The 24285-nt window shown below is 36.6% G+C and overlaps 1 protein-coding gene and 1 pseudogene across 1 annotated transcript in view; both read left to right on the top strand.

The window, feature by feature from the left end:
- The window catches only part of RAPGEF5 (Rap guanine nucleotide exchange factor 5), a 201137-nt gene that overhangs the window by 144488 nt on the left and 32364 nt on the right, over window positions 1-24285 (top strand). Inside the window, exons 12-17 of the mRNA XM_016159524.2 lie at window positions 12006-12084; window positions 15759-15903; window positions 17074-17171; window positions 19135-19165; window positions 20137-20215; window positions 22458-22607. Coding sequence (XP_016015010.2) covers window positions 12006-12084; window positions 15759-15903; window positions 17074-17171; window positions 19135-19165; window positions 20137-20215; window positions 22458-22607 — 582 coding nt within the window. The remainder of the gene's footprint in view (window positions 1-12005; window positions 12085-15758; window positions 15904-17073; window positions 17172-19134; window positions 19166-20136; window positions 20216-22457; window positions 22608-24285) is intronic.
- On the top strand, window positions 4513-4632 carry LOC118610947 (annotated as a pseudogene).

The raw sequence follows: 24285 nt of genomic DNA, 5'->3' as shown, positions 1-24285 counted from the left end.
CTGCTTCAAGAAGGTTACAGAATAAATGGAGTATGGGGAAGAGGTCCTAGTTCCACCTGACGCTAAATCAGACCACTCACATGAGAAACGATGAAAAATCAGATTTCGACTGTGGATTTCATTCGAAGTGTTCATCTCCTGGACTAATCTACTTACACCACCTTCGAGCATGCCATGTTATGCAGGATAACAAGGGAACTGATGCTTTTACACTGCCAGTAGATTGTGGGTTAATTAATACTCGTGTTGGTAATGAAGCAAGGTGAAATGAAGTGAGACAGAGCTGAAGCATAAGGTCATTAACATGCACTGATTAATAATGGAAATGTGGAAGTTTTCATTAAAGCATAACCAATGGGCAAAGGAAGACATTTAAAGGATAAAGCTCTAAGTAGGAATACTGCATGCTTTTTGGGGAAACAGTCCCTATTTAGAGTGAGAATGGATCATTGGAATGCATCTTTTTAATTGCATCATTTTCATGTTGTCTCCACATGATCTCTTCCAATACCTAGAGGTCAAATATAAGAGCACACCGGAAACAAGCTACAATAATGCAGGGCTATGGGAAATCAATTTCAAAAGGGTCTGAATGTAGAACATGGAAAATGAAATATGCAAGGGGCAAGAATCACCTTAGAAAAATTACATCTTAAGGCTCCTGATTATAAGAATTTTGAAAAACTTGGGGATCTTTCTTCTTTGAATACTTTTAAGGAAAGTATCAACCCCTTTCTGATGGGTTAGAGGAAAGACCTTATCCTAGAGCCTGGATGGGAGACAGAGGGTTTTGAAAATTTCCTTCACACTATGTTCTAAATAAAGTATACATGTGACTGCTTGTTTTTGCAAAGTCAGTCCTGGTGGCGATGTTACCAAACCCAAGTTCATGTGCCAAAACTTCAGAAGGCCAAAACTCAAAACATCAGAGTTTGGAGTAAGGAAAGGCTTATTGATTAAGAAGGTGCCAACGGAAGAGGACTGTTTTGAGCCAGTTTGTGTTTCCATTGTCCTCACCCCCCTAATGTAAACTGCAGCCAGTATGGAAGATTTAGAAATGAATGGACTTTCTCCTTTATTCACATTTGCACATTTTATTTGCTTCATTTCTCTTATTTACATCATATTTGGTTCTCCTAAATTAGTTTCCCTCCACCTCAGATGCCCAATTTGATATTTATCTTTTTAGATAGATTACTGTGAAAACCTTAGGTATTTCTTTGTAGTTAAGTACATCGCTAATTTCCCAAAGTGACTGGAGGATAAATTTTTACAAATAATAAATAACTCTTGTACACTGAGAGTTGCCATAAGTATATACATGAATCATTAATTTTCAAAGAATCAGAATCTGTAAAATTACAATATTTTAAAATATAAAATATAAAGGCCCTGTCTAATAAGTCACAAAGTTCACATAGAATTATGAGGTCCTAATAGTTTTGTTTTATTATTATATGAATAAGATTGGCTTAAGTTTAATGTAGACATAGGACGGCGGTTGTTTTGAAACACAAATCTTCAGTATAACTTGTAGTTTTTCTCATAAAAATAAATTTGAGAAAGATAGTTTTGTTTAGTCTTTATAGTCTCTCCCCAATATATTTCCTTAAAAAATGAAGGCTGCTACTCCTATTTCTTTTCTATCTGTAATCTATAATCTCTATAACACAGGTTCTCAGTTATTTGGTGCTGATTTTTGTTCTTGTGAATTTTTTCTTTCTTTTTTCTTTTTTTTGTCCTTTCAAAAGGGAAATGGAGTTTTGTTTCTTTAAAAAGAAAATACTGCCCTCAAATCCTAAAGTTTTAAAATGTACTATATTTTCTCAGTGAGTTTGGGTCTATTGCCATATTTAATATTGTACTTTAGCAGAAACACTTGTGGTTTTCTCAGTGCCCAGCCATACTACCAGAAACTTGTTCGAATGTGTGATGTAAGTCAAGCATTTTGGGAGCAGCAAATGGGAAGAACAACGGATTCTGAAGTTCATGGAGATAAGATATCGTGTTGGTAATGAGACTGACAATCTAATAATTTTAGCAAAACAATAGTTTTACTGTAATATCAGCAACTGAAATTACTTGAAGCTGTTGCAGATAATGTCAGAGGATGAAAAACACTCTTTTCTCTCTCTTTTTGTCTTTTGCAAAGATCTCCATGTATTATCTCCACACATAGTCGATAGATTTAAAGATAGATTTAAAGTGATATCATCAGATGTTCTTGTCTGTGTTTTGAAATGCTGTGACATTTTCCTCAAGCAAAATTGAGTATCCTATCAGAAAATAGAAAAAAGACCTGATTTTTTTTTTTTTTTTTTTTTTGTATAAGCATGTACTTCAGATAGCTTTTTAAGTGTGAGGAAGGAATGTTATTGGATGGCAATTTGTTGATTATAATCACTGCATGTTAATCTCTCACAGCATGTTTTAGTCGAATGATTGTTTCATTTAAAGGGTGCAATGCCACAGAATTGCTATAATTGACAAGCACATGTCTAAAAGGGTTATTCTTTGGGAGAATTTCTGCCTTTAACATACCTATAATTGAGCTTTTCTTCATTTCATTTTGCAGTCTTTCTCATTATAACCTTCTCTCCCATTTCCCATAATCCTCATTTTCTGCCTTTGGGGCTTTCTTGTTCTACAATTGAAACCATTCTTTTCATTCTGTTTGCAGCTTTTTGCCTTCTACTTAAGGCTGCCACTTGGCTGTCAGCCCTCCCCCAAATCTCAGAAATAAATATGAAATCAGACAAAGAATTGTTAAATGTGGGTGAGCAGAAAGTGTGGAAAACTAAAATATCTTGTCGTAACCCCCCAAATATCCTGTCGTAATCTAAATAGTGATAGAAAATTATTTTCAGAGGAATTCTGTATCCTTTTGTGTTTCAGAATTACCGTTCTTATTTGCTCTCAACATACCAGATACTTGGCGAATCTTCTAATTTTCAAATCCTGTAAATGAGCTTGACTTAGTGCGAAGATGAAAAGTTCAAGTTAAAATTGCCCATTGCATTTCTGGCTGGATATTTCTACCCAAATTCTCATTCTAGAAATGGGCATGGTTTAAGTGAACAGGTGTATGTAGCAGGGCTCATAGCGCATAGTGGTTCTAATATTAAAGCCTCTGATACTGTCCTTCTCATTGCATCCCCTTCAATGTGCCTGAAATATACTTATTTTGAAGAGAGCATTGTGAATTGGTGGACTACCTCCATGTGACTGTCAGTTCTACCTTTGGAAGAGCAAATTAGCTGATCTCTCTTATAGCTGTTTGCTATTGCCAGGTGTTCGCTAGAAAATAAAAATAAAACAAAATTTGAGTAGGAATAAGAGAACTTCAGCATGCTGGTGCCTAGATGGAGAATGACTTCATAAATCTTTGGTGATTCAAAGCAAATAAAAATACCAAACCCCTATGTCTGTGGCGCTTCCCCCCTGTCCAAACCCAGGCTTCCCTGCAGAGCGCACTTTCCTGCACTTCCTTCTCCCCTCCCCAGCTCCCCCAGTATGGACTCTTTGGATCCACACTCTCAGGAGAGCTTAGTGCAATGAAAGAGCCCGAGCTGGGGCTCCGCCCACCTCAGGACCTAGGCCCCTTCAGACATTAACCTGAAGTAACTCGGAGGTTATTCCCCTTACTTATCTCAGTCTCAGTGTCATCATCCCACAAAAGAGAATAGAGGGCCAACCTCCTAGGATGGATTTGAGGAGCACAGACGGTGGGGGTAAAGCTCATGGTACAGAACAGAGTATGTGTTCAATAAAGGGTGGCTGTTACAGTTATTTTCAAATAAAGTATCTACTGTCTTCCCTTCCCGCTTTCCTCATTGCCCACCAAGCCACCACTGGCTTCCTGGTAGACTGTAAGAAATGGGTGTGGTTCAAAGCAAATTTGGGGCTCTGTAAGGCTAGAATGTGTACTGGGTGGTGGTGGTGGGTGGGGTTGGGGTGCGAAGGTTTGCTCAGACAGTCTCAAGAATGGACTATTTATCAGCCTAAGTTCGTAGGCTGCCTCATGTGGTCCCTTAGTGATCACACCAATCAAATTACAAACCACTACAGAAGTTGAGACCTTATTTACAACTTTGTCCTCTTCATGGCAGAGAGCACAGTGCCTAAGTAGTAGCTGTTCAGTCATCGGTTGCAACCAAACCTTTCTTTGTGACCCTGAACCACAAATCTCCCTTTCACCTGAGTGAGAAAGAAAGCAACTATGTGTTATAGAGAAGAACTCTAATGCCTGTTCTGGAAACCAGAACACAAAGGCAAGCCTGCTGTCAGTCGCAGGTTGAAATATTTATCCTAGAAATATTTTTAAATATAGGAAATATACTAAAGCAAATTTTCCTGGATTGGAAGTTTTCAGTTTGCCTGAGATCTGGTGCTAGATTGTTTAGAAAGAGCCCTCTTCGCATTTACTTTAAATTAGTAAGTTTGTAGGATATCTTTTTATCTTTAATACATCTAGCTGTCATACTCATTCTAAGCTTTAAAATAGGCATTTGAGTCTATGGCCATGCTACCCTGAACAAGCCCGATCCCGTCTGATCTCGGAAGCCAAGCAGGGTCAGGCATGGTTAGTACTTGGATGGGTAGACCACCTAGGAAGACCAGGTGCTATAGGTGTAAAAAATAAAAGAATAAAAAGTAAGGGATTGTAAGATGACAAGGTCCTTGCAATCTGTGAGGTCAACCAAGGGTTGCCTCATCTAAAAAAAAAAAAAAGTTAAATAAGTAAATAAGTAAATAAAATAGGCAGTTGACTATCCATTGCTAAACTTTAAGGAAGATAACTTCTCTCTCGTAACCCTAGAATTTCTGTTAATCAGAAACAAAACTAAAGTTTTACTCATCTGAAATTCACTGCTAATAATTCATACTGTGTAGGAAAAAAAATAAATATGAGAATTGTGATATATCTCCAGTTTTAAAAGAAAGCTGATGGTAGAAATTCTTCTTGGTGCTTGGGAGATAAAAATATTACCCTTATCATAAGTTGATTCAAGTATTAGAGTTATTACTTAAAATAATCATGCCCCAAACTTCTAATTTAAGGTTCAATGTTTAAATTATTTTTTCCTTGTTTCATGAAATTTTAGAACATTTAATTGACAAGCACTTAAGAACACAGTTTGTATCTTAAGAATGCATTATGTGATGTTAATCATACAAGATGGAGAAGCTCAGCAAAGTTAATTATATTCAACTGAGAGAATCTCACAAGCAGATATTAATTTTTATTGGTAGATGCTTGCAGATGGATATTGAAGGCTTCATACCCATGACAATTCCTATGTTGTAATCTATACTGTTAAATAAAATGATACTTGCATTGATCATGAAGAAATTTTTCCTCCTGGCTCATTTGTGAGAGCAACTGATGTTTCTAATCAATGAGCTATATAACTGCAAGAAGTGGCTTTGTGTAATAGTGGTGTGAGAGCTGATTGTCAGAATAGCCTTAGTTCCTTTCAGCCTAACTAGAGTACGCCCCTACAGTTACTAAGGGGCATCTCCCTAACGCCATCAGATCAGGACCATCCACACACCAAATCCAAAGGCCTTCGAATGCCCGGACTCATGAACTTCCAACGACTTTTGACAGTTATGATCTGCTCTCTTTTTCTAATTCTTCTTTCTTATTGGTTTCTATTATATTCATGTCTCCCAATTCTCCTATGTCTCTCTTTCTTCTCTTTCCTCTTCCTTAACTCATCTTTCTCTTACCATTGCCCAAAGGTGAACACCCACCCCTGATCAACCGCCAGACCACTGCTTAATCTTTTCAGGATTGTGTCTAAGAATTCACCTCGTTCCCAGCTATCCACTTTATACAGTAGTTCCCATAATCCAGCCCTCTTTAGCAAGCTCTGGTCTTTGATATTTTTGTCCAATAGCATCACTTAAACCTGGGGAACTCAAGGTCAAGGCATTTAAAAGTAAATACACCCTCCCTCCTCTTATTCTGCCTTTATCCTGTCTGGCTTCCCTGATGCAGCAAGCATAATCTGTATCTCTTGTCACTTCTCACCTTGAAAATCTCCATTTTCTTTCCTTGGGGCTCCTTAGCGTAGTACTCGAAGTCCCTCTAGGAATTGGATCCAACCTACTTTTCTAGCTTTACTTTTCAGTTATACCATGTGATCTCTTCTGTTACTGCTTCACCACTGTACCACAGATCCAGATTTACAAGCTCGCATGTCCACAGACAGTGAGCATGAACACGTGAAGCCAGCCAGGGCAGACCCCGTGATAAACCGGAGAGTGCCCTTGCATAAAAAGATTACCTCAACTCTAAACTATGGTTAACCTATGAGTCGTGGGCCTGGTGTGGCCAGATCTTCTGATTTTTAGACATTATCATCTAACAAAAAATATCTTTAAGAATCAAATCGACCCGAAGGCCACATGTTTGTGACTCAGCCACAAACACACCTATGTGCACTCCTTTGCTCACATCTACTTCATCTCTTTCTCCACCAGTTCTTACAAGTTTAGGTTCATCTTCACATGCCACCTATTTGGTAAACTTTCCCTGGCATATTAGAGTCTCTCCTTCATCAGCTGTGACATGTACGGTTGGTGCTGCTCAGTCGAAATGCTGCCTTACTTAGTGCATTGCATGAGGATACATGTCTTAGCTCTCTCACTAATTACGAGCTGGAAGCCATGGATCACTCTCGTGCTTTCCTGTCCTTGAGCCCCAATCTCTTCACAAACGCTTTATATTAACCAATTCTCAATACTCAGTTTTGGTTGGTTGATTGGTGGCACTTGAAAAATTGGAACAGGATCTAAACGTAATTTCATGAGAATGAAGAACAGGTAGTATTAATGAGGGCCTGACATATGCCAGGTTCTCTGCCAGATGCTTTAGATATACTGTTTAATCCTGACTACAATTCTCTTCCGTGTAGACATATCCATTTTACAGGTGATTTAACAAAGGCCCAGAGAGGTTAAGTACAATATCTGAGGCTATCCAGGTAGAACTCCAGCTCTCTGATTTCCATTGCATTTTTCACAGTTTTTTGAGCTTCCTGCAGTCTTGACTGACTCATGAACAAGTCACAAATGGGTTGTGATTATAATTGTCCTGAGATTCAGAGCAGTTGATTGGGGGTGGGACAACAGAAGCTCATGGGGCCTGTCACCTCTCTCAGTCTGAGGGTGACGTGCAAACCTGACCCTTTGTGTGGAGAAGGTGGCCAAGCACTGTGTTTATCATTCCGTGTTCCTGCTAGTGACATTTTGAAAAGGAAGCCTGCGGAATGTAACGTAGCTGAGAACATAACCTGTTGTATTCAGATCATCCTTTCCTAAGGAAAGACTGATGGGATTCCAAAATCAGGTTTTACAAGTTAAAGTGAGAATGAATTTCATTATTTAGTGCCACTCAAGCCTTATCTATAGTTAAGTCCCTGTCATTAAAGAGGCGACTTTTAAGGTTTAGTATGGAAACAGCATTAAATGAATAAGCATTTCTTGTGAAAACCAAATATCAAAAAAGAAAATTAGATTTCAAGGTTTGGTAGTTTTAGAAAGGTTAAGTGATACTCTGGTAAAATGGTAAAAAAATAGGCAGAAATCGAGTGAACGTAAAAGCTGTGGCAAACAGCTACATTTAAGGTCAATATTGCTTTCAGAAATGTAAAGCACACTGAGCAAGAAGCATAGCATTAACAGCATATCACTTTAACCCGTTTACAAGCATGAACATTAAAATTTTTTTTTGTCCGTGTGCTAAATCAAATTACATGGTACACTTTGGCACTGCTTCTCAAAAAATATGGCGAGTTGCAACCTTCCAGGGCCAGAAGTAGCCTTTTCAAGTGCAAAGCTTTTCTTGGCTCCTCGAAATAAAGGTTAAGTAGAACATATTTCAGACCGCCTTAAATTCCATTGCCTCTGAGGTAGAAATACAGGTGAAACAAAACTGCTAACAGTACTTTAGGGAATATGAATTAGTACAGAAATGTTGAATGGTCACATTACCATACTTAGATTAAATGGCTGCTGTAGGCAGTTGTCTGTCAGAATTCTTTGCATTTGCTTTCTTGGTAATTCACTGTAACAGATGAGTGGTTTCATTATTGCAATGCATTTTGCTTATGTCTTCGTTGAAAAATAACCGAAGTAGATTATTCTAGTTGTTTCTGAGTAACCCTATACTTCTAATGATTTCTAGACTTCAGGGGTTTTTTTTATGTTTTTGTTTTTTTTCTTTTTTACAAAAAAAAAAAAAAACATAGTAAGCATTAAGCTTAGACCTTTTGGAAACATTTAGATCAGTTCCTCTAATTTGATTACATTTCCATAACAGAACCCTATAAAAAGGATCAGTGCTATTCCACCTTGACACAACTCTAGGTTGCTCTAGAAACACTTGTGGTTTGCAGAAATACCATGGAAATTTTTAGTGCTTCATACACTTAAAAGGAGACTGAGAAAATAATTTATATGTAAAAGAAAAATACGTTCGAATACAATCAAATAAAAATAGGCAATTCTGTTCTTATGCCTTAAAATTAAAACAGTAACAGAGAAAAGTCCTGTATTAACATCATCATGGCTAGTTATAGACATAAATTTTAAAGCCATTTCTATCAAAGCTCTAGGTTGTGACTGCACATTGATATACTTTATTTCAAGTTATACGGTACTTAAAACCGTAAGAGTATTTACCTTCCAGTTTTGACTGTCATCAGCATGTTAACTTCTGTACTGCAAGAGTTACTTCCTGTATTCTAAACAGCCACTACAAAAAAATACTATTTTATCTTTTGGGACGGGGATAGTCCCAAAGGATAGCTGAATAGTTTTGTCAGCTATGAACCAAGAACTCTGGATTAGATTTAGTAATTGATTTACAGAATAGAATTTCAAAGAAAACTTTTTTGTATATTAATACTTAGGTATTCACAGAGTTTGAAATCAAAATGAATACATCTTTTTATTCAGAATGTTAGTGTATATAGCAAATACGAATTTGTTTGAATGAAAGATGCTTTGATATACAAAAGTGCTTTTTTGTCTAGCCTTAATTTACTATTAATTAAGCACCATATAATATAATAGATAATTATAGTGTTTAAATGTGGATGCCAGTGGATTTGCTAGTCTTTCTAAATGGCTATTGTTGGCTAATAGTCTTCAGGGGATCATTTATATAGCCATTGTGGTTCTAAAAATATCTTTAAATACCAATGGGACAGACTTTTCTGAAGCATAGCTATTATAAAATGCACTTTTATTTGAAGTGTGTCATTTTGATTATATCACTCAATTACTTTCATGTGCAGCAAAAAAAAAATTACTAGTATTGAAAAAGAACAAAGGAAAGTTCTTTATATGTAGAAAAATTTCAGAACAATGTGGTAGTTAAATAGAGAAAGATTTGAGTTAGGAGTATTGGGAATCCATTCTGTTCATTATGATTTTCAGCAATTCCGTTCATTATGATTTTAGCTGGAGATGTTTTTGTGTAGCCTTATTGTTCTTATTTAATTAATACTTCTATGGCAGAGAGATAATTAGGTAAATGTGTTGAATATTAAATATGGTAATAGCTTTGGGGGAAATAAGCATTTGTGGGTCAAAGCCCTTTATAAAATATTGTTGTGTGTGAGCTGATTAATTGAATTGAATGCCAAATTGTTTTGCCACCAACCAACCAGACTCTCATCGTCACTCAGTTCATTATCTAAGGCTGTTCCAGGACGGAATGACTGGTTATGTCAAAGTTAATGGTGTTCTTTTTAATCTCAGCTACTAATGGAGTAAATCTTGATTAGAGAATCGTTCCAACCTCATTAAATTAGCTGAGTGTAAGAACATCTCAAAGAGTATGAACCTGAATGTCACGTCAAGCATTTTAAAGGCTGAATGTGTAAGATTCTCAGCATTGTCACCCAATGGTTTCTGTTTATTTTTGGCTCCAATCTATAAGGGCCCATTGAAAACCCTAAAATGGATTCCAAGTTACTCTATGGTCCTTGCTGCCTGTATCTAACATTGAGTACAAAAAAATAAAAATAAAAAAAGACTCAATTTCTACTTAGACCAGAGAAGTTGAAGATTTTTATCAGTTTAGTACAGAAAAATGTTAGTTTGTAAACATTACCACTCAGTAGCATTTCAGAATGACAGTTTCAAATTATATTCCAGAATATCCTAGAAATTTGGACGTTATACCTTAGTTTGACTTCAGTTTCACAATATAAAAACCTGTAACGAAAGACACACAAAGTTTCCAATGTATATTCCAAAATTTTCAACAGGATGACCAGTGATAAATTTGTGCTTCTAGATTAACTTAGTTTGGGGACAGATCTTAGAATAAAGCTTCTCCTGCCTTTTCATGTATAGATTTAAAACCTTTATATAAACAGTCTTGTAGAGAGCTCTCTAGCTCTTCTATGAATGCAGGCTGTGCATGTCCACTCGCATTAAACTGTCCAACCAGCCACATCATTCCTACAGGTCTCTTATACTGGACTCAAGTTATGCCCAGCAAGGCCCACACTCATCTGAGAACTTGCTTTTGCCGTAGAGGATAGTGAGTTAGACCAGTGACTGTTCACATATTGCCATGTGATACGACATTTTAAGTTTAGGCTTATGGTACATTTTAAGTGCCATTGGTCAAATTTATTTTTTAAGAAGGAATATTGTTACTTAAATAAATATCTTTGGGGGGAAAGTCCTTTACTACCCTTCTTTTTGTTGCTGTTAAACATGACCATTTGTAGCCACTTACCTTGACATGATCAGGATTATCTTGACATTCTTCAACATAAACAAATGATAGAAGAAAATTAACTGCTGCAGCTGACATAGGACTGTAGCTGTCATCCACAACCTCCTTTATCAGAGATTTGTGTTCGTAACCACAGCCTTGTTGTTTCTCATTGGTCAACTTTTAAAGTAAATGTTACTTGTTATTTCTAAAAATTCTGGAATTTTCCTCATCTTAACATGTAGCTGCAGAGTTCCATACTGGGCAGTTCTTTCTACTTAGACATTTATAGTGTGTAGGTTTTGGAGAGCATAAATGCTACTGAGTTTACAATCTCACTATCTTATAGTTTATTACTATTTCAAGTGACTAAAAATTTAATGTACAGAATGTAACAGATATGAAAATTAAATTATATAGCAAAATGAATTTCAAGTGAATGAGATTAGATAAGCACTATTAATGGCAAAAACTCCTAATTTGTATTTGGCATATAATCTTTATTTTGAATTTGGAGATTACATCGGAGGTCAGCGTTTGCCAGTTTAGCAATTCATATTATGTGTAACCTTGACTTTTCCAAGAACACTCAAGGCAAAGAGGCAATGAAAATGGAACCTGTTCTTGTTGGTTCAAGAGGCAGAAGAGAAATTATGGAAGGAGCATGGTGCGATGCGTTATGCCTGCTCTCTGGTTTTGACTGGACTTTGTCTCTCTTCACAGCAATAAGAAAATCACTCACCACTCTCCCAACTTCTTGCAGATACATTTGAGAGATAAAGGTGAATGGCCTTGGAACCTGATATGTGTCCTCTGAGTTTCATTATCCATTGTTCTTGTCTTAGACTTAGGTACATGGCTTTAGAAAGCCTTAATTTATTAGAACAGGCAGGCTTGTTCCCTGTAGGACTGGCATGTGTATCTCAGTAATCTTATAAAATTTATGTCTAAAAGCACGTGGCTTATGCGTTGCTTTTCCAAAACATCTTGACCAACAAATATAGGAGAGGAAAGGATGACAAAAGTTGTATGTTAAGAGTCTTGCAATAAAAAATAAAATAAAATAAAATAAAAATAAATATCTCTTTGCTTGAGGAGTTTTAAATCTTTTAATTGTAATAAATAATGTATTTTGTGGCTAAAGTTCTCTTACCTGGCCCCTCCCACTCCCGTTTATCCTCTCTCTGCCATACACACTATTCCGAAGTTGCCCTTCTTACCATGCCTTTGCTTACCTAGTTTTGTTTTCCTTTCTTTGCAGAGACCCTCCTTGATGACTTCCTTCTCACGTACACTGTCTTCATGACAACTGACGACTTGTGCCAGGCGCTGCTGAGGCAATATCCTTCACCAGCTTCAGGAAGCCGTGTCGCCTTCCTCGAAGGCAGATGTCTCACATTAGGAATTAACTGCCTTTCTTAATTTACTCGACCCCCTGGTAGAGTGTGCATATGTTTAATATTAATGTAATGATCTCCAAGGTAAAAGATGAAATGAGACGGAATAGACAGGGCGACCTGGAAATGCAGAGCTGCTGTTTTCACATTCTAAATTGTACTGTTTACGTTTTCTTCATACCTATGTCTCAAGACTAGAACTCCAGAGGCACATTTGGCCTGCTGGGTAAACCCCAGAGTCAAGAGGTTGAGCGGATTAGCAATAAGTGAACTTATAAGACAATCAATCAGTTAGTGCCAGACCACTTGGGTGGGAAAGTGTGCATATGTGATATCATGTTTCTGGGCAAGTGTCCCAGAGGAGACGAGCCATTCCCCTACATGGGACGTCTAGACTACCCCCTGGAATCAACTGTCTTTTTTTCAGAGCTTGTCGAGGCATGCTGTCTTAGAATGTGATTGGAAGGTTAATGACCAGATAAGGAGGCTTTATGATTTATTCACTAAGTAGAAGAGATGCAAGAGGTGAAAGGCCAAAAAGCCAAGCCAGGTAAACTTAGTCTCCAAATAGGCTTCTTGCCTCTCAGTGTTTAAGGAAGATGCTTTGGAAGCATTTAAGTAGCCTGTTAACTGTCAGGTTTTTAATAAACCAAACTGAAGATTCTATTCCAGCCCACCTGAACATTTTTAGGAAAATGGATTTTCTTTTGCATTTTACCTGAGTTTTATTGAGCCTTAAAAATGGTTTTGATAATATTCCTTTCCTGTTAAATTATTGTTACATTTCTACCTCATTTTACAGCATTTTTTGCTTAAAATCATGCTTTAAAACTCCATGAAGTGCATAATCTCTCTTGATAAGTTAGAAAGTGGTGATCACTTTTTAGTGCTTTGTTATATTGTATGGCCACACAAAGCTACAGATATCTTGAAGCCTTTTGGAACCAGTTCACAAAACTGATCTTGAAACATTAGTTTTGAATTTGGAAAATTTCAAAAACAGATTTCTTCCACGAAGCTTCCAAGTGGCGTGTTACTGAAAATTTAGTCATAATTACAAGGTTTTCAATTTCTTCTTTGAAAGTGTTTTGGAAAAATATCTATGAGCTAATTTCTATATTTTAACGCTAATGTATTTTCAAAAGAATTACCATTTATTAAATAATAGTTTGTTTTATAGCATATTATGTTCCTCCGAGCTATTGCTTATTAGTATGATCCTAATGTTACTTGTGATTACCATTGAGTAATTTAATGCCTCAAAGAACTTCTCTGAAGAATCTCTAAAATTTTACTTGGCTATAATGTTTTGAGCCTTTACCCAAGACATTTAATATGAAAATGTAGCTCAAATTTTTAGCGGCCTCTTTACTAATTATCAAAACCCATGAAATCAGAACATGTTATGCCAGGAGTCTTTCTACATGACTACTTTGATATATTTCCAGACTCTGCCTTTCATGAAATAATACAAACCACAAACAAATACATGGCATTCATGTTTAATCTGAGATATTTTGATGTACATCTTAGGGAAGCTATATCCTACTACTGTTACCTTCTAAGAAATGGCCCAATTGTTTTTTGTTGTTTTTCCCCCTTTTTTAAATAACATTATTTATAGATTAGCGATTTGTGCTACGTTTGGATATCTTAGATGAATATTTTTATTGCGATAGAATTTAATACCTTTCAGCTTTTATCATCATAAAGGACATTATTTAAGCTGATAACCCTCGGTGGGCTAATGTTCACCGCATTGCATTGAAGGTATAATCCTCACCAATACCTTCCCACATTTCTCTCCCCAGATACCCAGATGTCCAGCTAAATTTGTAAATCAATATCATCTAGCATGAGCAAAATATATAAAAACAAATATACCCTGTTATAGAAAACTAGAATAATGCAAGTGTAAATTTAATTAGCAAATATTTTTTTAAAAATACATTTTATAGAGAGGAAAACAAGATTAAGCAAATAAATAATAGTGACTATGAATGAAATAGTAGTTGAAGTTTCAGTTCCCAAAATTGCTTTATCCTTCAGCTCCATAATTATAGAATGTATATGCAGCTGTAATAAAAAGCTCATCTCTTCCTTTACATATGCTGACCTAAAAGAAAGAAGTTGTTAGTATTTGATAATTTTCCAGATTTTTTTCTTTATATTAGTCAAGCCGTGATAGTTACATGAAGAGACAAAAAGGACATCATTGTAAATGGAAATAACGTAGGATAAATCTTTACATTTTGCCTTTCAAGAGAAAAACTAGAAGAAGTAGATGCTTAACAGAGTCTTTGTGTCTCTGCCTGAGTTTATTTCTCAGGTAGAAATCAAAGAAGTCAGATGGCATTAATGTATTTTTTTCAGTTTGGGGGAGACAGTGACTGAATTATGTTTTAAAATATTTACAAAGCCTGATGTAGATTTATTCTTATTTTGCAATTATAATCTAGCATTAAAGACTATAGAATCCTGTCCCTCAACCCCAAAGCCTATCTGTGTTTGGTATCATAGCATTTCCTATTCCTAGTTAACTTTTCGATGTGTCCAAGATACTCAGAAATGATCATTTGGGGGACAAAAACATTAGGTTGCTTTGGAAAACACCAAGCTTCTATCTCATTTATCAGACTTTTATCCCATTTTCTTTGAATCTGTTATTTATGTATAATTTTAACAGCTTAGTTAACACATGGTCATTGCATACAAATTAGAAAATGCTTGTAAGTATAATAAAAATAATCTATGTACTCTGAAATCTCATTACCTCGAGAAGCCACTGTTAACTTTCAGTATATCTTTCCAGGTAATGGAATTACTTATATAAACAAGCATAGTCAGGAGAAATGGATCATCCTAACATATTCTTTTTTATTTTCCTATTCAGAGAACATTGTGAATGTTCTCTGTCAGTATATGTACGACCAGTTTTATGGCTGCAGAACAGCCTATTAGATGGATATGGAATAATTTAGTTTTAACTATCCCCAACAGTTGAAACATTTAGGTTATTCATATTTTATTTTTTCATTCTAGTGGAAGTGAATTAGCAGTCTTTTTTTATTTATGTTTGCACATTTATCTAGTCCTTTTTTCAAGTAAATTCCTAGGGGTAGACATTTGAAAATTATCACGAACTATGTTGCAGAAATCTGCACTCACTTGGGGCCACTTTAGAAGTAACTGTTTTTACAGAATGTGAATTTCTGAGGCTCAAAGGATATCTGGACTAGTTCCTTCCTAACTTTTATGGAAACAGTGTCTGCGTATATAGTGTGGCCAGATCTCTTGGACCCTCCTCTGAAATTAATGGACCACCTACTATCTCTTTGAGGCAGCATCAATAACCCGTTCTACCTTTGGAACTATGTCAGCAACTGTGCGTGCAATCAGCTAACCCTTACCTTCATGGCCGAGGACGCATAAACCATTTCCCTGGGCTTACTTTTGCTCATTTCGATGCGTACCTTTTGCTCTCCCTACACATTTTCTTTTCTTCCCGCATGCTTTGAGACTTGTGGATTCTGTGGAAATATGCTTTGGCAAGAATAAATGGATCTTTTTGCATTCTTATTTCCAACAATGTAATACTCTTTCTTAACCATTTGCACCTATTCTGCTAAGAAGTATCAAGGCAAAGACGAAAACTCGGATGTTTCTTGTCGAAAACGTAAGGTCTTGCATCTTGTTTCTCAGTGGATCTCTCTGTACAAAGACTGGTTACATGAAGATGAACATTCAAAAATGTTTTTAAAGGTAATGTAAAATTCCAAATAGTCTCTGATGCCAAAGGGCTGCTTTTATTCTCAGTTATGCATTTAAAAAATCTCATTTGTAGGTTTTAGTCGTTCACTTTTTTTCATATTCAAGTTGTGATTTGAACAAAGTATTAATTTGTTTTGGCCTCAAAGACCTGATAGTCTTTACCTAGAAAGGTTTTTTTTTTTTTTTTTTAATTTTAAATAATTGATTATGAAAAACTGTAGAGGACAAATTTTAAATTCACTAATTTAAGGCTATTTTAAACAAGTATTGGGAAGTTTGCAAATGAAATAATTAAGGGAGGTAAAATAAAGCATTTTGAAACTTGATATTATTTAATACATTGAGATTTATTGTAAATTTGAACTAGACCAATCTCGTGTATAATATTTGGATAAAACATTTATCATTTAAAACCTATATTGACAATATATACATTATGAAACTTTTGAGGACATGGTATATCTCTAGAATTTTAAGCAATAATAACTTATAATACTAACCTAGCTTTACATTTGGAATTAGATAAACTGATATATTTTTCTAATCAATAATAGCCTTTAGTATCTTTTCAACACTGTTAACCTAATGATTCTCTGGAGTTGGTTTGGAGACAGTTGGATTCCTTTGGCTATCAAAACCGTATGAGCTGTGCAAGTTAACACAAAATGGAATCTGAGCAAGGAAGAGTTCTGTTTCAGAATAAACAGGTGTCTAAAACGATCGTGCCTTTCATGAAGAAAGTCACTTTGAATTCAAACTTCAGATATTGTTTAGACATTCAGTTAAAACCTGTTTAACCAACTCTTTAAACTAATATTATTTCAAAACAATTGGGTACTTTAATTCAATCGATTGTTTCCCCTCCCAAATGATTGTATGGATATTATTTTTAAAAATACAGAAAAGGCAAAGCCAGTCAGGGATCTCTAAGTTTCCAGCGTTCTCTACCTCTAGCCCCTAAAAGCTGTGAGGGAGCCATGTCAGTTGAGAGAAGGGCCAGGAGGTGTAGGCCCACTCAAGATCTCACTGGTACCTGAGTTAACCTCCTGCATTGTCCTGGCTTTCACCTGTTTCCCTGGGCAGGTTAACCATTGTATGAGTCTTAAACCTTACTAAATGGGCATTAAATCTATTCAACTGCCATTTTTCTTTTTCCCCAAGACCATATACAGGAATGTACTGGATGATGTATATGAATATCCAATACTTGAAAAAGAATTGAAAGAATTTCAAAAGATACTCGGGATGCACCGTCGTCAGTAAGTATTTAATTTTCCATGTTATAGTTAATGAAAGAAAGAAGCAAATGTGATAGAATTTGGGATGTCTTATAAAGTTCATTTGAACTTTTTTTTAGGCAAGGTAACCTTTGGTTGACCTCACAGATTGCAAGGACCTTGTCAGCTTACAATCCCTTATTTTTTTTTTTTTTATGCCTACAGCACATGCTTTTTCTAGGTGGTCTCCCATCCAAGTAGTAACCAGGCCTGACCCTGCTTAGCTTCCAGGATCAGACAGGATCAGTCTTGTTCAGGGTGGCATGGCTATAGATATCATTTTGAACATTTTAAATCTGAGATTCATCTTGATTTCTTAGCTTTTCTGGTAGTAAATTATGTATTCTGTCTTTATATGTCAAAATGAGAGAACACTAAATCAAGCTTATTCACTGGTTTTTTAAACCTTATTTGATATAGGAGAAGCAAACTGAGCCATGACAATTGGATACCAAAAACAATCATGTAATACATTATAATTTAATTTTAAAAGTGTAAATATTTAAAATGTCGTTTTTGGGGGGGGGCTCACAGCTGTTTCTAATGGAATAGGAAAAAATATTTTATAAATATGTCCTAGGAAGTCATGGAGCATTTTAAAAGCTCAGTTTTATGTATTCCCTGAGGCTTCCATATCAATTTAGAAAGATTAAAGAAAACCATTTACTCGATGACTTTTGACACGTCCAGGTATCCCCTAGATATCTATCATTAGTCTTTTAAATTGCTAATACCTGACTTTGCTCTGCTTATACTAACTCTCCTTATTAATTTTGGTAAATGAAAACATCAAGTCATTATTCAGTTTTCAAATATAGCTGCAGAGTTAATCTGAGGGGAAAAATTGTTCTCTGATTTACAATGTAGTTTCTGTTTAACAAACATGAAACACATCTGTTGTCAAGTTGTGAAAAACTTCTATTAAGATTTCATCAATCACAAATGCATGTCTCAGGAAATGTTAATCCAGGCCTTCCAGATTATTGATTTGAGATTTAAATCCTGACTTAATTTTAGTGAAGAGAGATCCTATTGCAAATTAAATGTCTATGTGATTTTAAGGAGCAAATAAATCATGCGTAAGCCTTAATCCTCAATCATGAAAATCACGCATTTAGAAATTCAGAAATGAGGCACAAGTTAGGACAGTGTGTAAAATGAATGTTGTGAATTTTGGTGGCCTCCTTTTATCACAGTCTACACTATAATAAGTTTCCATAGCCTAAGACTAGTATGAAAATATGAACAAATAAGCGAAACAGAAAAGAAAGACAACCTTTACATCAGAAGAATCCCCCACATGGAAGTTGGTCTCTGCTGTAAGGCAAGCCTCATTACTGTTGGAAACCTTTAATTTATGGTTTAATACACTTAAGTACATTAAAGACATTAACAGAAATTAATACATTCCATTAAAAAAGCTTACATAAAAATGGGAGATAATAGATTAAGAAAATGAAATAAGACATGATTCTTGCCTCTTGAGTACAAAATTATGAAATATCTTTAGATTCTGGAATAAGATTAGAGCTGGGGACCTGTAGAATGTCTCCCAGTTCCACCATAGATACAAACATCCTGGAAAAGATGCACCTTAGCTCACTTATTTAGCTATTTGAATAACAATAATTTCACCTAAAATCTACCAATATTTGAGAAAACTTAGAATCTCTGTGTTTTCAATCCATTCTTCTCTCAAATGTCGTTTTCCATGGGTAGAAAGCAAAATATACCTGTTGAATAGATTGCTTCTTTCCTCTCTGGTTCACTTGAAATCCAGATCCAAAAGTCAAGTGCAATATATGTGGTAAATGAATGAATACTGTGTTTTATCTTTTGGAAAAGCAAATGTCTCTGCCCAGTGCCCCAAAATTAATCTTCTGTGACAATATATGCATTATTCTGGGATTGGGACAAAGACTGACTTCTTGTTCTTTTCTTTTAGCACTGTAGATGAATATTCACCTCAAAAGAAGGTAAGGCAAACCCTTCTCTATCTGAAATAGGGTGATCCCCTTCGGAGATCTTGCCTTGCCTCACTTAGCATTTCTTCATAGTTAAAATGAATACTGCCTCAAGCAGGACAGGGCACAACAGGAAGTCTGGGGCTGCAGCTCGCAGGCACTTTCCTTGTTCACTTCAGTTTCCCTTTGCAGGTGCAGACTCGATTTCAGCCCTGTGCTCTTGACTTTCTCACATTCTGCATAGTTTTGTGGTGCATTTTGGAGTCTCAGAGTTTACCCAGTGTCCCCCAGAGTGATAAAAATTTGAATTTTAAAACATCGATACAAGAAAAAAAAATACAGGCAAGAAACTTGACTGCAAGAGTAGGAAAGTCTTATAAGAAAAAGATTTGCACTTTTCAACTCAACAGAAAGAGAGATGGTAGCAAGAATGAGAGTGTTCCCTATTCAACTTGAGTAGGGAAATGAAGAATGAGATGTCAGGCACAGGTTTTATAGAAGCTAGTATATCAGGTGGATAATTATAATGAATAACGTACCTATTTCCCTTGAGAAAGTCATTGTACTACAGCACAGTCTGAAAGCATCTCAGAGTTGCTTTATCCAAAAGCAAGATTGATGTTGGGATAGGGGGAAACAGTGTCATTACTCAGGAGAAGACTCTATAGATGTTTGTAGTAACCAGATATTCTCCAGCACACTGCAAGGAATAATTATAGGGGCTTTTTGCCTAATGCTGACTGACCTTGGCCAAGGTCTGCCATGTTGCTCAGAATCTCCACCTCTACATGCATTAACTGAGGCAACTCCCAGTTTATTCCTCTAAGATTGGATGAATGGATTTAATATGAAGGGGAAAAAAAAGAAGAAGAAGAATAAAGAAAGAAATTGGCTAGCTGTTTTGGAACATGTTAGAAACAGCAGTGGTTTTTCCAAAGGGCAGGAATACATTCATTCATTGTTCTCTTTCTCCCTTCTCACAGAATAAAGCCCTTTTCCACCAATTCAGTCTTAAGGAGAACTGGCTCCAGCATAGAGGAACTGTGACGGAAACAGAGGAAAGTGAGTATGATTTTAACGAGCATTTGGGGTGGGTGGAGCAGCAGTTAATCACCATCCTTCTGCAACATTAACACATCAGTTTGCTTTTAACCATTTCCAGCTGTCACACCCCTTTAACGAGCATGTTAGCGTCAAAAATGATGGTTTGCTTTGCTTTGCTTTGGGCGTTACTGTTTTCTTGATCATATAATAGTGTCCCAGGGACCAAGGACACGATTAATTTGGGAAATAAGGAAAGAGATTGCAAAGAGCCTCCTGCATTCTTGGGAGAGATACGGAATTGCCTGGAAATGCAGTTTTTCCCTCTGGTTCTTCTTCTCCCCATTACTTATGACTAACTGGAAAGTCCGCTAAAACCAATGTGCAGGGCACATTTGGAGGGAGAAATTTTGGGGAGGATGATGACAGGAAGGATGTACAATCGAAATTCCTTCAAGGCAAGGCTCTGCCGGGCAGTGCCGCACATCCAGTATGTCCTCAGCCTGTGCCCGTCAGTGACCCAAGGGGAGAAGGCTGCTTGGTCAACGCAAGGGAAACACTTTTTTTTTTTTTTTTAGCATCTCGAAGATGCTGACGTACTTTTCTATGGGAATATTTTGTAACAGAACAGAAAATGGTTTCTTCCTGTTTAGATAAACGTCGAGTCAAGTGCAGAGCCAGGGAACACTTACAGCAATCAAAACGTTCACACTATTGTGACATAGAGACTTTCTTCTTTTCATTCACCTTTCAACAAGTGCTGAAATTCTAAGTGTGAGCATTTAGTATTTGCTAAACTTCTTGAACAATTAAACAACAAAGTGTCACCAGGATACGTCGTTTGTATATAACGCTGTTCCCGTTGTGCCTTGAGTATCATATATACTACGTGGAAGCGCAAACAAGGCGATCTTACCGTCTAATTCCTTACTTGCTGACCTTCCTTGCCCATTTGTCTCACAGTTTAATCGTACAATTTCCCAAGCTGAGTTTCAAGGAGTCTCTGTATTTCAAGGCCCCTGGCCTCTTTTTGTTCATCACTTCATTAAGCAAGCTATAAACTTACATCACATTCAGTGGTTTGTAGATCAGACCTTTGCCTTGCTCAAAAATTCCATTTTTCCATGGAAGGATACAAGCCCTTTTGTCTTTCACAAGTCTGTTGACAACATATAAAACAACTATTTGTTAGATGCCATCGATTGAGTGACACACCCAACCAAACCAAGGAACAGAACACAGTCAGTGCCTCCTGGTGGCATGTTGACTTTGAGGTTTGTGCATGCAAACTCGCAGTTTGTCTTTTGCTCTATTCGTATCCATGAAAACGTTCCTGGATTTAATTTTGTGGTGCTATTTAAATTGCCTATGAAATTTTTCTCACAGCTGCACTCCATTTTTTTTTTTTTTTTACATCTTGTAATAAAGAGAAGAATAAGTATGTTTTTGTCCTTTGTTTTATTGTTCAGAATAGCTGATATAAGCAGCAAATGTGTCAGTTATCTGCAAAGCTATTAAAACAGTTCCTGCTATCAAATCATAAATAAAAAATTTTCCAGGACTCATTCACGCTGCCAGTGATAATGTCCTAGTAATAATTATTAGCACCGCAGACAATGAGAAGGAAATTAAAATGGCTAGAAATGTGACCTCTACTTGGAAACTAAACTCACTATCACCTTGATCCCAGGGGAGCGGGTTGGAGGAAGGGGTTGTTCTTAAATGAACAGAAAGGCTAAACATGAAAAACTATGGCAAATGACAGATTTTGAGATAAAATGAGGGAAATTTTAATAATGAAATATGGTGTTCTTGACCTGGCCACTGTGACTATCCAGAAATGGAGTGTAAAATAAAAATGTATAAGTTAGACATTTTAACATACGGCTTTGGGAGATCTCAGTAACCCTCAGAGAAGGGACTCAAAAGGACAGAACATGTTTCACAGGCTCCACTGCTTTGCGGTCAGGTTGTTGCCACTGGGAGCACACAGCTGGGTGACATGGGTCTCTCATTACAGCATGGGCAGCCTAAGTGCTGCTCAGGCTGGCTTACCAGTTTATAATGTCTGCATCTCGTGTGTGTGCAAGCACACATGTGCACGCATATGCCCTCAGGCACCCACGTGCATATGTAAGTATGTAAATCTAGCAGTGGATGATTTATACTAATGAGGATAGGAAGGGAGGTATCTTGACTTGGAAAAGTCTGTACCTCATGGTCACAGTCCTTTCTTTACTAACAATTCTTCTGTCTTGTGTAGTTTTTTGCCACGTGTATATAACGGAGCACTCCTATGTCAGTGTGAAGGCAAAAGTTTCCAGTACAGCCCAAGAGATCCTGAAAGTTGTGGCAGAAAAGATCCAGCATGCAGAAGAGGATCTGGCTCTGGTGGCCGTCACATTCTCCGGAGGTAAATTATTTTCTGTCCTTGAATATTAATCTTTCACTGGCTCTCCTCCAAAAGGAGAGAGTTGACATTTTTATAGAGTAAACGTGCAGCTCGTCTCTTCTGGGTCTGCAGCTAGATGACCACAGTAACAATGAGAAGCCGCCTACCAGAGGCGTTTCCATGACAACAGTTGGGTACCACTGAATATTGAATTTCCTCCCCAAGAACTGAAAAGAGAGGCATGCCAGTGTTTTGAACTAGATTATAAAGCATTTCATATTTTGTACTCTAGATAAGTTTTATATTTTCATATTTAAATTAACTTGGGAAATTACTAAAGGAGGATATTAGTTTAGGAAGAAAAAAGAAAGACAGCCTTGAACTAGTCATATTGCTGGCTGACAATTTAATATTTAAAGACTCTCTACCAAAGGAAATAAAAACTATACAATAAACCAAAGCTCACAGGCAGTGTTCCTCCAGGTGGATATGCAGAGTAAGGCCTGGTTATAGATTTTTTCTTCTGTTGGGCCTTATTTATCCTCAGAGAATGGTTTATTGTCTGTTTTTGAATAAGATCACACAGAGTACAAGCTGACACTATTGATCTATGCGACCTGAACAGACCCTTTCGTTTTCACCAGAGCTCGTCAGATCTCAATATCCCTGGCCTCCTTTTTGGTTTACAATCTTTATTTAATATCTCATTAACCCTGAGAAAAATACAAAGAGACTTAGCATCAGTTGTTGAAAAATGGGAGGACTATATGAACTAATCAACCAGAGATGGGGCGATGGGGGTAGGAAGAACAGATAAAAGGCATTCCCGTTTATCCTTCTTTATCATTCCGGAGTCAGAAGAAGAATATCTGAATTTAACTTGACATTAGAGCGTTATGGGACACAATACTGCTTCTATTGCTTTGTTATTCAGAGCAAGGTAAAATAGTCCTATAAGTTAGTTGATTATATATGCAAGCAGATACAGCCCTTCTCTCTAGGCCGAATAAAAAAGTCCTGCCTCTCCCAGGGCCCTAATGTGCATCCTATCAAAACATGATCTAGAAAAAAAAGAGCAAAAATTTGAGAAACATGTGGATTACATGAATTTTAATCATAGAGTGGTTGAATTTTTAATAAAATATGTCAGACATTCCAGATAAAAATGACGAATGTATATTTAAGTGACCAAAAATAGTAAATGATTCTAAACAATATTAAGCTTCATCAAAACCAACATTTACCTCTCAAGAGAGTACCTTTACAGAAAATAGTCATCGGGTCCCCAGACGGAGGTGCTGGAGAAGAAAGGACCTGAGTGGAGTTGGTAGCACACTGAGACCCATCCCTTGGAGACTGGCTCCGAGGCAGCCCAGGGCCACACGTGAATCTGGAAATTAATGGGTGGCTTTTAATACCCAGTATCTATTTGATCGCCATGAAATACCATTTTTACACTCTATTAAATTGGATTCATTGGGGTGGGCAGTGGTGTTTTTATATGTGTGGGCTCATTGCTAATCATCACTGGAATTATCAGCTTATCTCTTAAATTATCCCGCAGATTTGGAAATGTGCCATCATTTTCCATCCATTAGTAGTTTCGTCTGCTAAGAACCTTTCTGCCTGCAGCTTAATATCCCCCAAACAATAATGTTTTAATGGAAGGGCGGAAAAAAAAAAAAAAGAGCTAATGTAT

The sequence above is a fragment of the Rousettus aegyptiacus genome, unplaced genomic scaffold, assembly GCF_014176215.1.
Source record: "Rousettus aegyptiacus isolate mRouAeg1 unplaced genomic scaffold, mRouAeg1.p scaffold_m13_p_13, whole genome shotgun sequence".
NCBI classification, from domain to species: domain Eukaryota; kingdom Metazoa; phylum Chordata; class Mammalia; order Chiroptera; family Pteropodidae; genus Rousettus; species Rousettus aegyptiacus.
This window is presented reverse-complemented; position numbering and strand designations above follow the sequence as displayed.